This window comes from Palaemon carinicauda, chromosome 35, assembly GCF_036898095.1.
Source record: "Palaemon carinicauda isolate YSFRI2023 chromosome 35, ASM3689809v2, whole genome shotgun sequence".
Taxonomy (NCBI): Eukaryota; Metazoa; Arthropoda; class Malacostraca; order Decapoda; family Palaemonidae; genus Palaemon; species Palaemon carinicauda.
The window spans coordinates 60594087-60609086 of record NC_090759.1 but is presented as its reverse complement, the minus strand read 5'-3'; the positions used below and the strand labels follow the sequence as shown (position 1 = coordinate 60609086).

The following is a 15000-nucleotide window of genomic DNA, read 5'->3' as shown; positions in this document are numbered from 1 at the left end:
TTATACAGATGTGCGTGTTAGATTCTTCAAGACTGTATGGTGCCACCCCAGCCAGATTGATAATGTTGTTGCTAACAGCATCTTCCATCGTCATAATGACCGCATCTAGTGTGACCATACATGAATTCTTATCAGCCAGAAATTTGAACAGTTTGGCTTTGTCATAATTTTCTTTCGAGATCTGTCAATTTGAGGGAATTTTGTACACCCTTGTCTCCCGACGTCTCATCCTCCATCCTCATTTTTATCTAGCTTGAGCTTCCAGACTAAATGACTGGTAGTTATCAAACACAATATCTGTTCTCCTGTACTTGTAGAATATGCTTGGATTGTAGGATGGGCATCAAGCATTGCATAACTCGGTGAGGGCGCTCTGTTCACCAAGGCCGCACCATCAATGATGATGATGTCGGTGTCTAGCTCAGAGGTTGTAACTTGGTTCTTAACAATGGCATTGAGGTGGGATTTCTGACAGGTGTGGAGCTTTTCCCAATCACTGAGAGCTGTAGGATGTGATTCATCCTCATAAAGGAAAACTTCAAGTCATACTCTACCTTAACATGATATGAACAGCTTGGAGAACAGTTGGTAATCTTCCTTCAGCCCTCTTTGCTTTAAAGAGTCAACAGACACTGGTACCTGTCAGAAAAAATCAGTCACGATCTTCATTGGTTTGTAGGTGGTGGATTCTTCTTCCCCTTCTAGTCCCTTCATAAACTCCTAGAAACAGGCCTTTCTCAGGGTGTGTAAATCAGCTCAGCAGCAGTTTGATGAACCATATTCATTGCATGATGCGAAAGTAAGGCCCAACTCTCCTCCTAGAAAGGTTTACCCATATCTTGCATAGCTTGTGAGAGCTTTTCGCCTTTCCCAAGAAATACACTTTGTACTCGATCCGTCTCTGCATGGTGGTTGGTATCTTCAGTAGCCCCGTCAGAACCAGCTGTCATCCATCTTATCAGTAGTGAAAGATCTTCAGTCATGCCGATCGCAACCCCGTCTGCCTTGATGATAGTGTTGGACTGCTCGTGAGCTTGGCCAATAACCACTGCTAAGAACAGTCGGCTTGATTTGTGAACTAAAAAGTTTCCACTTTGGAACTCCTGATTCAGCTGAGGATGCTTCTGTTCCAGGGTTACCATGTCTCCGCAGAGGATCACAAGCCACTGTGCATAGCTTATCTGTTGTTGGCAAAGAAGTACTATATGAGCTCAGTCAGTGACAACAGTACAGGAAGAGGTTGGCTTTACTGAAGGATTGGATTAAAAAAAGGACCGCCAGTTCCAATGACAGCACCATATACCAGAAATGAAACTGCAGACATTGCAGTTTTTGATGCTCACACCAAGCTTAGAAGCTAGTTATGTCTTCTGGTTTTTCACCTGTCTTTTTCATGTGGATTGCCTTTAGAAGCTTACTACAAGCTGTTTTCTGGTGCTTATGATGCTCAAAGGTGTCAGAAATGAATTTTCTATCCCAGGAGATCCTATTTCTGCCTCCACGAGGGCTCCTGTCCAACCACTATCTTGGAGTAAAGTTCCAATGGACTTCAGTGTCCCCATCTCAAATTGCAAGTCAGTGAACTTGACCTCGCCGTTGATTTCAGGCTAGTGCCACTGGACCTGCTTGTCTACTGCTTATATTGGTTGGTTAGCAACAATGACTGGCACCTGACCAGGGTTCAGAAATGCCCCTATCTCCTCTATCTTGTCCATCACATGCTAGAAGGTAGCAAACAAGTGGGCATGATCTCACAGCACCAATGTAAAGACCCCTTACCCTTGGCTATGCTCTCCCTAGCTGGTACACCTCGTCATTTCAGGCACGACTGTCTAACTAACATTTATGTTAAGCTATATGTAATCTACAGTAGCTATCTGATGCAGGGCTTATTAGACATTATTTTGGACACTATACTAATTATTCAGGGACACTAAATAATTATCTAGGTACACTAAATATTTATTCCACTGATATTGAAACCCATGGTGAGCTTCACAGCAGTGGTGCTATCTGGTTTGCCCTGTTTGTGCAGTGAAATCCGCTCTGCTGGAGCATGGAAGTCCGTGAGTAAATCCATGGTTCCAAATTCGGATTTTACACAATGAAAAATGTATTATCTGACACCAAGATCATTAAAAGAGAATAAGTCTTTGCTGGCTACATTAATTGTTAGATGACTAACGTATGTTATCAAAAAAAAAAAATAAAAACCTAGTAGTATGTGTGACAATTTTGGAAGTGGTTTCCATAAATGAAAGATTCTCATGAAAATTTGCCATCTTCTGCTCCACTAATCAGTGTTCCTTCCAAGATAATTGTATTTTAGGATTTTTGGATTCTATAGGAGTTACATGAAACACCAACCATTTAGCAACCTTGAAGATTGTATTCTTTTCCATGAAGAATCTACTTTCCCAAAATCTTTAGTTGTCAGCCAACTCAAAAAGGAATAAATGCTGACCTGACTTTTTTCATAGGTCGAAAGCTTCAACAGGTTTTGTGCCCTTTGAAAGTCGGGCCTCTAAAAGACCTTCCTTCATTGATATACTGCATCAATCACTAATATGTTACACTGAAACCATAAACTTCTTTTGACAGGCCATTATGGTAGCGGAGCAGAGGCACCAAGAAGTGATTAGCTTGTCTCTAATATGTAAACTTATTGGATTCATCAGCAATGAAATTAACCTAAACTTAATATCTCGTACTTCCAGTAATGTTCAAGATCAATCAGAAATTGATTAACCGGACTGCTGAATTTCACTACAGATAAGCTACATCAATTTGTTTCACTAGAACATTCAAGCGATGGATTCTGTAGATACTGAGGGGGAACTTCAGTATCTAGTTGTGGGAATTACTGCGCAGATAAAAAATCCATAAGGTTGTTTTTTATCACATCAACCTCAGAGCACTACACTTATTTTTGTTTAGCTGCATAAGCAATACTAACCTACAATAAAATAGATTTCTTTAACATCGTCACTTGCAACCAATGGCAAGAGTTAATGATTTTCAGGTACAATCTTTTCATTAGAATTCTGATGCTATACTCTTTTCACACAGCTGTTAGTAGTAAACGTTTCCAGACACAACGTATTAGACTATAAACATTTCTTTAAATGAGTTCTACCATCGAAAATTATCGTGTGCTCTAATGCCGAGCTTCTAAATGTATGAAACAATTATAAAGAGACCTAATTAATATGGGCATTCAAACATCATAATCGAGGTATACGTTAACACATTCTGTAGTAATAATTGATTATTTGTTTTTACTTTTTCCAACGATTCTATCGCCGGACTACTAAGGAATTTCCCAACAGCCATAAATTTTAACAGATTTCATGTAATCCAACATATATACTACTCACAATTTGATAGGGGTCACATGATCTGAGGGCAGCATGTGAACCTTGCATGTTCGAAAACATAAAATAAGAGTTGGGTTAAGAGCTAAATCATTTAATGATTCAGAAATTCATTGAAAGTTGAAGTGTTTTTCTGTATATTGATTGTTGACACTTTCATCACATGTGAAAATTGCAATTCACCTTAAACTTGATTAACGAGATAAAATGTAAACAGGCAGTTGTCTATCGGTTTCTTCAGCACCAAAGTTTATGTTAATAGTGGGCACGGCCTCCTTGAATGTCTGCGTGGCAACGTCGGGTCATGATGTCAAAGAGAACCCAGATGCTTGCAATGGGAATGTTGTTCCATTCTTCCGCTAGGATATTTCCAAGCTATTCAAGGATCATGGGCTGCGCTGCACGATCGGAAATGGCAACCTGCAGCATGTTCCACATACGCTTAATAGGGTTTAGGTCCGGTGAACACACAGGCCAATCCTTCTGGACAGTTATCGCCGACAAAAATGAAGTCAGGCCCAAGCGCACCAGCGAATAGTCTCACATAAACACCAAGGATGTCATCCCTAAAGCAACGCCTGTCATGGTGCCTCCGTTCATGACATACAGATCTGTTCTTCGGTTTCTACTGATCCCTCCCCATAACGGTTATTTACAGATGTTGGCATCATTAAACCATTCATGTTCTCTCCGCCACACCCATTGGCTCCTGTCAGTGAAGTCCAGACAATATCGAGACATCATGTCTGTGATCTACGGTCAATGTGATCCGAACGCATGCCCTCCTGGAGGAGGCAATATGGAAAAGATTACGTATTGTCTTGGTGGATACATTCAGGTCATTTCGTAAGGAAGTATACGTCTAGAAAGGATGACGTCTTGCCTGAACAGTGACTAAGTGATCTTGTTGTGTAGACGAGCTCTGACAACCATCGCCATAACAGTGAGTTGCTGTACTAAATGTTTGATGCCAATTCCACACCCTGTTAAAAATGCTTTGGGTGATGTTAAGTGCATTGTGACGTTGTAAAGACCTAGATTCCAGCATTCCAATGCATCTACCCATTTGTTCGGATGTCAAACGACGTCTAAGGCGTTGTGGAGGTATTATTGGTGTTAAATGTATTGCAAAGGGTAATGGCAGCTCTAATCCTTCACCAACAATTAAGACATATCTGAACTGAAACAGGGATGTTTACATGAATTTAAGAAAACCCTCTAATGTCACAAAATACACATACCAATGGTGTTTGTCACTAACTGCATGTATTTGAACAGTATATTGAGTATCATCAGCAGTTTCAATATATACTTATAATATATATAGAGAAGTAACTATGATTCATATCAAATCGTGAGTAGTATATACCCCTGTATAAGCATAAAATCTATAATTCAAAAGTAATACTCATATCGGAAGCTACAGTATACATTATACATTATACATTCATAAAGTCAGAGGTCACATATAACATCCGTAACTTACGAGACACAACATCTGTAACAAATATCTGTCAGTCAAAATATACGTAAGTCAGAAGTAATATACAACACACATAAACCATCCATAATTCCATAGATCCATCTATCATTCTAAGTCACAAGGTAAATATAGCATCCATGAATTAATAGACACTAATGGCAACCACATGTCAGTAGATACACTTAGATAAGTTAAGGATACATACAATCTCTCCAAGTCAGAGGGTATATAACATCCATAAGTCTGAAATTAAATAACATTCACGGGTCAAAATACAAGTATTGCTATAAATTTCTTGCGCACATCTGGGTCGATCCATGGACTGAAAGGAAAAGGTGCTACCAACTAAGGAAAAGAAGCCATAAATAATGTAAGAAATAAAGTGTTTACAAAGTAACTGATGAATTACCTGGAAGGGCATCACATCTAATATTCCTCTAAAGGGGTAATTCGAAGGATATGCTATCACCTGAGTAACTGATGGGTTGGGAAGTTTGGGAAAATTCGTTTTATGCCAGATACGCAGTCTTCCGAGATAACTCAAGTAACGGATCAGTACTGAAGTCCCCACCTCTCTTATCGCTTCTGTTGATTTGTATTATACTTGAGGGTCGTAAGTTCGATTCCAATGTGAAATAGAACTTTATCACTATTACAGAGATGAATGAATGTTGATTCTCATCTATATATCATCCCTAAATCTTCAGCTCATGCACACATACTTAAATGTTACATTCAATTTCCATATGTTGAAAGGGACATGTAACATTCGTAAATCAATACATACAAAAGACATCAATAAGCTAGGATACTTCAAGCACTCCTCAGACAGCCACATATTTTGCATTATACTCAGAAAGCGTAATTCTTAACAACAATAACCAAATCAAACAGAAGTAAGAATCCATCTACAGTAAGAAATAAAATATGCAAGATAGAACAGAGAACATATATATACTACAAGAGATGAAGGCGGATGAGAGTTTGAGTGAGTTATATTAATGTAGGCTTTCTGAGTATAGTTAATTTAATATATATAGATAGTAATTTTAGTCAACATATTAGTCTACTGCAAGAAAATAAAGAGAATAAAAAGCACTATACTACGAAAACCTACTTTATTACATAATAACTCTAATACATATACCAATGGATTATAATCGTAACTAATTTACAAAAGAGAACTTCCTTTTACAAAATAAGTAGAAATATTAATTTAGAGGAAAAGAAACTGAGAATCACTACTTTCACAAATTTGTCGAAATTAGGAATGTCAAATTCAAATGACTTGAGCCACATCTCATCCGCCCAATGAAAATAATACTTTAGAAAAGCAACATAAAATCTAAATGCTCTTATAACTCTATATCGTCATGCCTCAATGATGGAGAATAAAAGAAAAATAAATAAAAATTAAAATGCTAAAAATTAAACCATGCTTTACAATAAAACATGTTCTTCATTAAATAGATGGTATTTCAACATGGTGTGTAGTTTATGTAAAGATTTGAGAGAGAGAGAGAGAGAGAGAGAGAGAGAGAGAGAGAGAGAGAGAGAGAGAGAGAGAGAGAGAGAGAGAGAGAGTCTGTAAAAGCCTAAAACCTGTGTGAGAGACAGATAGCGAGAGAGAGGGCTTTGTAAAAGTCTATTTGTGTGTGTGAGAGAGAGAGAGAGAGAGAGAGAGGAGAGAGAGAGAGAGAGAGAGAGAGAGAGAGAGAGAGAGAGAGAGAGAGAGAGAGAGTCTGTATAAACCTAAATCCTGTGTGAGAGACAGATAGCGAGAGAGGACTTTGTGAAAGTCTATTTGAGAGAGAGAGAGAGAGGGAGAGAGAGAGAGAGAGAGAGAGAGAGAGAGAGAGAGAGAGAGAGAGAGAGAGAGAGAGATTACAAATACATTCATCAACAGTTTACTACCATCTATTTCATAATTATGCTTAGCATAAGTATAAGAAGGATGTGATTCATACTAAGCAAGTTTAAACAAAAATTACAGTACAATTTGTTTTAAATCATCACATTATTCACCAATGAAAAATCAATAAACAAATTAAATAAAATTTGAATTATAAAAACAGAAATAGAAAATTACTAAAAATTACAGATTACACACATAAGCAGACCATAAAAATAAAAAAAAACATAAGCTACTAACATTTCAGGTCTCGAACTTACTCCTAGTCAAAGAAAGTCAAGATGTTTCAAGAAATACTTTAAACTGGTCTTACAATTGTCATGATTAGCTCTGAATCAATCTTTAATCCTCATAAAATGTTCGGCATCAAAAAATAATCTGAAACCACTTTTAGCCTATATTACCAAAATTATGAAATGCTTTATGTTTTCCATATTTCCTGAAATTTCTTGACCCAATACTTATATTTCATGGAATAAATTGAACCACTTTATATTTCATGAAATTCTTTGCACCACTGTTTGTATTACATGAATTAGTTTGAACCATTCGTAGGGTTTCATGAAACCGCCGTATGAATTATACTATAATCAGTGAGGAATGATGATGTTAAGTTACATACTCTAAATCTATAAAAAAAAACTAAGAATTTTCTCCTTGTCAATACAAACATTACTTGCATTAAAAAGACAACTAGCTTTCTGAGTATAACAAAAATAAACAGTCAAAGCTTATAAGAAAACACATTACTAATAAAACTAGGTACAGAGTGTTAGTCATTCTAAGCCTTGTTTTCACACTACAAAATCACTAAACTAATATTAGCATTAAGCTTTCACATCTACAAACATGTTGTCTATCAGAAGACTATACGTCTTAAGATATTAATACATCGTGTTGAAGAAAATAGGACAACCGACTATCGAAGCTCTCAAACTACGTATTGTAGAGGATGCAAACGAAACTGCCCCTATTCTGAACTACTGTAACGTATCGGTAATGCTACATTTTCTACTCCAACTTAACTACTGTCATCAGCACATTCACCTATATAAGACATTAAATTCAACTGTCCTATCTTCCTTTATTTCAGCCTATTCATGTTCCCTTCATTACCTCTAATTATAAACTAATCACATTACTGAAGAAGTCCAAATTATCGCCATAATAAGAATTGGGGAGTCTTATGACCCATATCATGTCACATGCATTTCAAGCCTGCCTAACCTAACAAAGCCCATAAGTTAAATCAATGATACCACAATTGGAAGTGACGGTAGGAAGCAAGATTCCGAGTGAACAAAGAGTTAGGAGGGAACAATGGAGTGGAACACTCCTGTTCCAATAGGCCATTTTATGAAGAATGTCAGCCTGTGAATTCAAACTGAATCTGGCTATCAAGAATTTATGATGTTTCACTTGCTAATATAATTTCGCCATTACACCATGCATAAAGTTAAATCAAAGCTAAGTAAACTATTAGAAAAAATCAAACTGCAACTCAAAATGTAGTAAGAGGCGACCCAATGATTGCCTGATGGTGTGACGCAAAATTGCTGTTCACCGAGACTGAACTGAATGAAAGAAAAACTCTCACATGAAAACAAAGCAAGAGATCACAGGAAAAAATTGTATACATAGAGACCGGTAACTTCGTCTCATTTCCCGTTCTTTGTCCCTGGAATTTCTAGACTCATCAGGAGTGTATGGTGGTTCAAGCAGAGTCGTTTTATGTTGCTTGGATATTCATTGCAATACTAAATTGCTCTAAACATCTGATAAGAAGCCATATTCAGCATCCTTTTTAAGGACAATTTCAAAATTGTTTCTAACTTATTTCCCTGTCCTTTATTTCTTACATAAGATGAAGAATCACAGTAAACTACCTGCTTTGATGGAATTAACCAGGAGTTTGTAATGCTATCTATCAGATATTGTTCTGTAACAAATATTTGAAAGCTGAATACTTCCAGACGACTAACCTAAAAGCTACCTTAAGATCAACGTGAAAATAATTTTATGGGACTCTATTCCAGTCTACTTCATGACCACAAATGCTCGACAAGTTCTCATCAGTGGGTTTCTTCCCAAAGGAACCTACAGGTTATCAGGATTAAACCTCTGTCCGAGATTGGAAACTAAGGAACCGAGATCGCCGATCAAATCTTTCAGTTCGACCTTCGAAGTATGATGTTGTTCTTGCGGTACCTCCTTTTGTGATGAGGAGGGCGACAATATACCTGATCCAAGAGTGTTCATGGTGACATCCTCATTCTCCAGACACCTACTCATTATCTCTTCTAGGTGATCAATCCGTTTCAAAATGGATGGCTTGATATGAATTTGATCATCTGGTTGGAAAACATCAGCCACACTCTCTCGCCCACTGCTGCTGCCTTCCTCCTCACTAAGAGCTTTCTCGATTTCTATCATTGAATGAGAACGTAAACTTTTTCCAGAGAAAGATGCTTCCTTCAAATCAACTGCTTCTTCCTTAGAATGCACAGAGGACGATGAAGAAGAACCATGATCTCCAACAACACTTGCAGTCTTTTCAAAGAATTTGGCGACATTGTCAGCACTAAGTGTTCTGCTACGTTCATTCATGCTGCTGACAATACCTTCCAAATCACTAATCAAGTTTCGCAGCTCAGTTCGACTCACATCCACACGAGAACTTGAACCCGTCCTGGATAAAGATGGGACAGGTGCAGCAGCACCCTCCTCCTCAACGGATTCCATTTCATATAGAGCAGCATCTTCATTTTCCAAGCACCTATATACAAGTTCTTCGAGAATATTGATTCTTGAAGTTATGGCTTTATTGATCTTAGGTTCCCAAGAGGCATGTTTATCATCACTGCTACTCTCCACTGTGCTCTCAGATGATGTTACAGGATTATCTGTTTTATCAGGTTCATGGCTCATTTGACCCAATTTTGAGCTCCTACTTGAATGACTGACTGTCTTACGGGGGCTTCCCATACCATCTAGGGTTGTACTTGTTTTGGGTACTTGAGTTACTTGTTCATCATTCTTCTTGACTGGAACCATATCTGATGTTACGGTAGGTTGATAAAATACTGTTACATCCTCTAAGCTCTGGGGAGATGTTATTTGACAATAATTTTCAAGCATTGATTGTGGAGAAAGGTACAATGCATTTTCAGCCATGAAGGTTTGGTTGCTAAACTGAGGATAATCTGATAAAAAGGATGCAGATGGATTGTAGGGAGGAGATGTAATCTGAACCATCTGCTGATATGGTAGAACACCTCCAGATACTTCATCATCATCATCTTTAAATAACTCAGCTTCATTACCTGCAGCTTCTTCACTTTGTATAGAACCTATTTCTTCGTCAATTGTTTCATCATTACTAAAGGTTCTCAGTCTGCATATAGATCCCTCTCTTGGTTTCGACATCTCTTCTGATTCTGTCTCATCTGAATCCTCATCTGCATTTGCAGCTAAAGCATTTATATTACCTAGATGGGTCATGCTAGCTAAACCACCACAAATAATCCTGAATTTCTGTGCAATAGCGACTCTAGCCATCCAAGGCTCACCCGAGGTCTTTGTGGAAGACGAAGCAGAAGTCGAAGTGGATGCTGACATTGCCAAGCTTTGTGACTTGCTTTTATTCGAGTCCTGTATATCTGATGGGATGGATGAAATCCCCTCTCCAGTATCAGCACCAACACCCTGGAAAGTGCTACAAGTCTCACGCAAAGCAGGTTGTGTTCCATCAGTAACGCCAGAGGGGGACCCTATAGTGCCAGAGGGTTGAGTACTCCAAGATTTGCTGCCAGTTGTATCATATGGTATAGATGAGATTCCTTCCCCTGTTTCTCCCTCGGCAAGTTGTGCCGTATCACGACTCTCACATACAGCATGATCAACATCCTCAGTTCCCTTGGATGGAGAGTAAACAATAGTGTCAGTATCTGAATCTTCCTGTAAACTAGTGTCTTCACTACTTTGTGGATCTGGATCTATAGCATTAACCACCTGTTTAGCTGAACAATCATAAAAATCAGTTGGCATTTGAACTTTGTCCTTCATTTGTTCATAGTAAAGATTCATGTCTGACTGATCTACAGATCTCAAGCGAGAGCTAAACGATGTGTTACTAAATATTTTCATTCTCGCTGACTGCAGTGAATCACCAGTACTTAGAGCACTATGACCAACTGCAGCTACTGGAAACTGGAATGTCGGATTTATTTCTGCTGCCTGAGATGTGGAATGATAAGTGGCATAATATATGGGTCCACTTTGATAGCTAACAGGAGCAGGTGGTGGAGGAAATAATCTCCTACTGGAATCTTCTATACTGGGAATGACTGGCGAAACTGAATGTTCAACTGATGGACTTTTACTACTACTAACAGAATTTTCATCATCAGTTTCTACACCAATGACAGATCCTAAGTAATTTACTTTTGAACACCCATTGCTCACAAATCCTAATTGGTAACTTGGATTTGGATTACCTACTGGCTTTGGTACCGTAGAAGCTATTGGAAGCAGAGTTTTACTGCTACCAGCAGTTCCTACATACTTTACTGTAGATTCTGAAGAGTATTCAGAAGTCGAATCTGGACTACTTCCTACCTCTGTGTCACTATCATCACTCCTAAATGCAATCAATGATTGATTTGCTATTGTTTTGAGAATTTTCTGCCTTTGTTCTTCCACAGATAACTGTTTATCCTCACAACTCCTTTTGATGCCAGAAATTCCTGCAATCATTCCAGAATGAGATGAAGAGAGAATACCTTTTACATTAGAATCAGGAGAATTACTTACTGTAGTGGTTGGATTTCCTGAACTAATGCCTACTCTAACTCCAGCATTCATTGGGTTTTCTGCAATGACACGATTTCCAGAATTTACATTTTTCCTACCTTCAGCATTTTCAAACTTTCCCTTCAGTCGGACATCTTTATCTTGTGCAAATGTAACAACCTTCTTGTCCCCTACTATGCCCTGATACTCTTGGTCCATACCATAAACATTACTACTGGTTCCCTGATTGGCAAATTGTACAATCTGTGAACCATTTGTACCCTGAGAGACATGGCTGGCACTTCTTAGACTACCACCCAAGCCTTCAGCACTTAAATTTACTGTCTCATGTAAGCTACGTGCACTTTGAACAACCTGATCTAAGCTATCCCTAAGACAACCAGTAACATGGCCGTACCCGCTTGGGCTCTTGGTCTCGTCAATGAGGACTGGCTCACATTCTTCACCGGGATCTGAAACGCCATAAGCATTTTCAGCTTTTACTCTGAAGCGATACTCAGATCCCACGATGAGCTCACTCAGCTGGGTCCAAGTGATGCGAGAAGAAGCTCCTTTAAGCCATACGTCCCAGCCCATCTGTAGAGGATATAGTATTATGAGCACTTTCTTGATACACAGAAAATTCATACAGGAAATCTTACTTACGTGCATGACAGTTCTCACATAAATCCACATGGAATATTGCCTTAATGAAAAAAAAATTAGAGCAAAATAATAACCCCTTGACACTGCCAAAGCTATTCTAAACTATACACTAAAACATAGAATATGAAAGATGGCATGTATTATTACGAGTTACTATATATATATATATATATATATATATATATATATATATATATATATATATATATATATATATATATATATAAAATGCAAAAATGTGTCAAACATAAAACATGAAACTCAGCATAAAATAATAATTAAATTCGAGCTTTATGAAACTTTCATATTTTTTTATTGCCTTAAAAACCTGACAAAAACATAACTATGGAGTGCATAGAGACCAAAACGGGTAAATATCAAAACGAATCTCATCAATACAAACATAAATGTGTATATGTAACCTATGAATCTAATCAAAATAATTTGTGGCTATATAGAACTGCTATTATCTAAAAAGCATATACTAACATATGCCCAAACTTGATCAAATTCTAATGCATTAGATTTCTCTCTCTTGACAGCCACTCTTTCCCAAGATACAAACTATACCAGCAATGGCAGTGGCAAACACATTCATTCGTGGGAAAACCAATTTTTTTTTATTCAAACTTACCCTGAAGTACTCTACAATATAATTGGAGATCCTGCAACCGCCATCGTCTTGCGGTGGATCCCATCTCAAGGTAACAGACTGGCCGGTAATATCAGTAACCACGGGCATGCTAGGAGGATCTGGACGATCTGTTGAAATAATTGTGATAGTTGATGAGTGAATATTAGGATTTTTACGTAATAAGATTTGCGTCAAGTAACACTATATGAATTTCTAAAAGCTCCTAGTTTGGATTAGTAAATCTGTCTCATTCCGTTCATTATATCAACATAGTCAAGGCATACAATAAAAATCAGGAAATCCAAAAAAAAGCTCAAGAAACAGCAAACACAAGAAACTCAGGTTTTATAAAAACATTAGGTTTCAAGTAAATTTTAGGTTTTGAAAAAGTTTCTAACATTTCTAAGTCAACGTTATTGATTAACACATAATCTACTGAAATTCTGATCCTGATAACGCAATTTTACCAAAATTTTAGTCAAATTTTATCCTTATAATTACAGCACACTTAATTTTTAAAATTCATATATATGTAAAAATAACCGAATCTAAACAGAAGTTGTGTAATGAAAGTAATAAAATCTATAATTGATAATTTACAGTTTTGAGTTGGAAAAAATCAACAAAAAATATCTAATTCCACAAAAGATGAATGGAAGGTCTATAGAATGCAGTAAATATTCACCAGTGACAGTGACGAAGAAGGATACGTTGTCAATGCCCTGGGGATTGGCCAGGTTCAAGGAGTACATGCCCTTATCTGCCCTGTTAGCTCCTGCAATCTTTAGCGTGACATATTTCTCCGACACGTCCATGGTATGTCTATCATCTGCTTCGATCTGAGGAGATAACATTAAAATTAAGGATTGGTATACTTTAAAGGTTTGTTGCGATTATGTTTTCTTAATTTCTTAGACAAGTTATCGCGTTTTGGTCACTTGTTCATTTGCATGGAAGAGAAGCAACTTTAATTTAAGCTATATTTACTTGGTTGACAATTTCCTAATCGACTCGCATAATATCTTCTATTTTTACTCCCTTGATCATACCTAAGTCTAAAAATACTGCATCATTTCTATTTGATTTTGCTTTGAACGTCATGTCACTAATGATGCAAAACCTACGCAACACTTCTCTTAGCTATCTTATACTCTAAACAGATTTAACCTTAAAACATTTGCTCTTTCTAACCTATTATGTATATCACTTCATCTGCCCTTTCATCGAAAACCAAAGAAACAACTCCTCTTTGATTAGTCTTACCTCCTTGCCGTTATGAGCCCAGGTAGCGAGTGGAGGGGGTCGGCCTGTGTAAGTGACCCTCAACCTGATAAGCTCGTCGGTGTCGAAGATGAGACCCTGTTCGTACTGGGGTGGCAGAGTAATGCGAGGTGGGGCTAAAAAGAAGAATATTGTTACCATTACTGATATTATTATTGCTATTACTATCTTTAATGTAAAAAAAAAATTAGGCAGCTTAGTATAAAGCGACCCAAGGGAAATAATTAAAAGTAAAAGACACAAGCTAAAGCAGAAGAAAAATCGCTGTGAAACCCTTCATAGTACCTTTAACGTAGCATACAAGGCCCTTGTAAACTGAAACTCTTTAAGGAAGTGCAAAGGAAGCAATCCAACGTAATATAAACTTATAGAAAAAATATAAAAAAATGAGCAATGAAATTACTTAAAGCAAGGCGAAAAACTAACACTGATATATAAAATTTCACATATTGATCAATTACCCATAAAATACTTTTAGAAACAGTCCGCTGTTTATACCTGAAAATCATTTGCTTCCTTTGTAGTATTCTAAATGGATGAGTTAATGTTGAAGATTATAAACTGCAATGTATACATACAATATCAAAAGAAAATTTAATGCGCAATCAAATGTTCAATAACCTAAAATCATAATTGTGGGGGTGGGGGTTAAATGAAAAAGAAAATGCCTTTTTTTCAAAAAGCCTATTCTATGAAAAGGAAGTGAACGGGATGTTGCACATCATCTACCTGCATTCATCCTCATTTTCAGAGTTATCAATCAAACGTTTTCCTGTTCTGAAATGAATTACCAGTTGTTCCGTAACTGTGAATAATTTTAATCGATATCGGGTATCTTATATGTGTTGTGACCAGTATC

At 37.3% G+C, this 15000-nt stretch overlaps 2 protein-coding genes across 2 annotated transcripts in view; both read right to left on the bottom strand.

The window, feature by feature from the left end:
- LOC137627787 (titin homolog) overlaps positions 1 to 15000 on the bottom strand; it is a 617410-nt gene that overhangs the window by 549119 nt on the left and 53291 nt on the right. Inside the window, 4 exon segments of the mRNA XM_068359142.1 lie at positions 11979 to 12157; positions 12861 to 12988; positions 13546 to 13699; positions 14124 to 14257. Coding sequence (XP_068215243.1) covers positions 11979 to 12157; positions 12861 to 12988; positions 13546 to 13699; positions 14124 to 14257 — 595 coding nt within the window.
- On the bottom strand, positions 6584 to 11969 carry LOC137627788 (serine-rich adhesin for platelets-like). The gene has a single exon (XM_068359143.1). The coding sequence runs from the start codon at positions 11777 to 11779 to the stop codon at positions 8867 to 8869; it is 2913 nt and encodes a 970-aa protein (XP_068215244.1). The 5' UTR covers positions 11780 to 11969; the 3' UTR covers positions 6584 to 8866.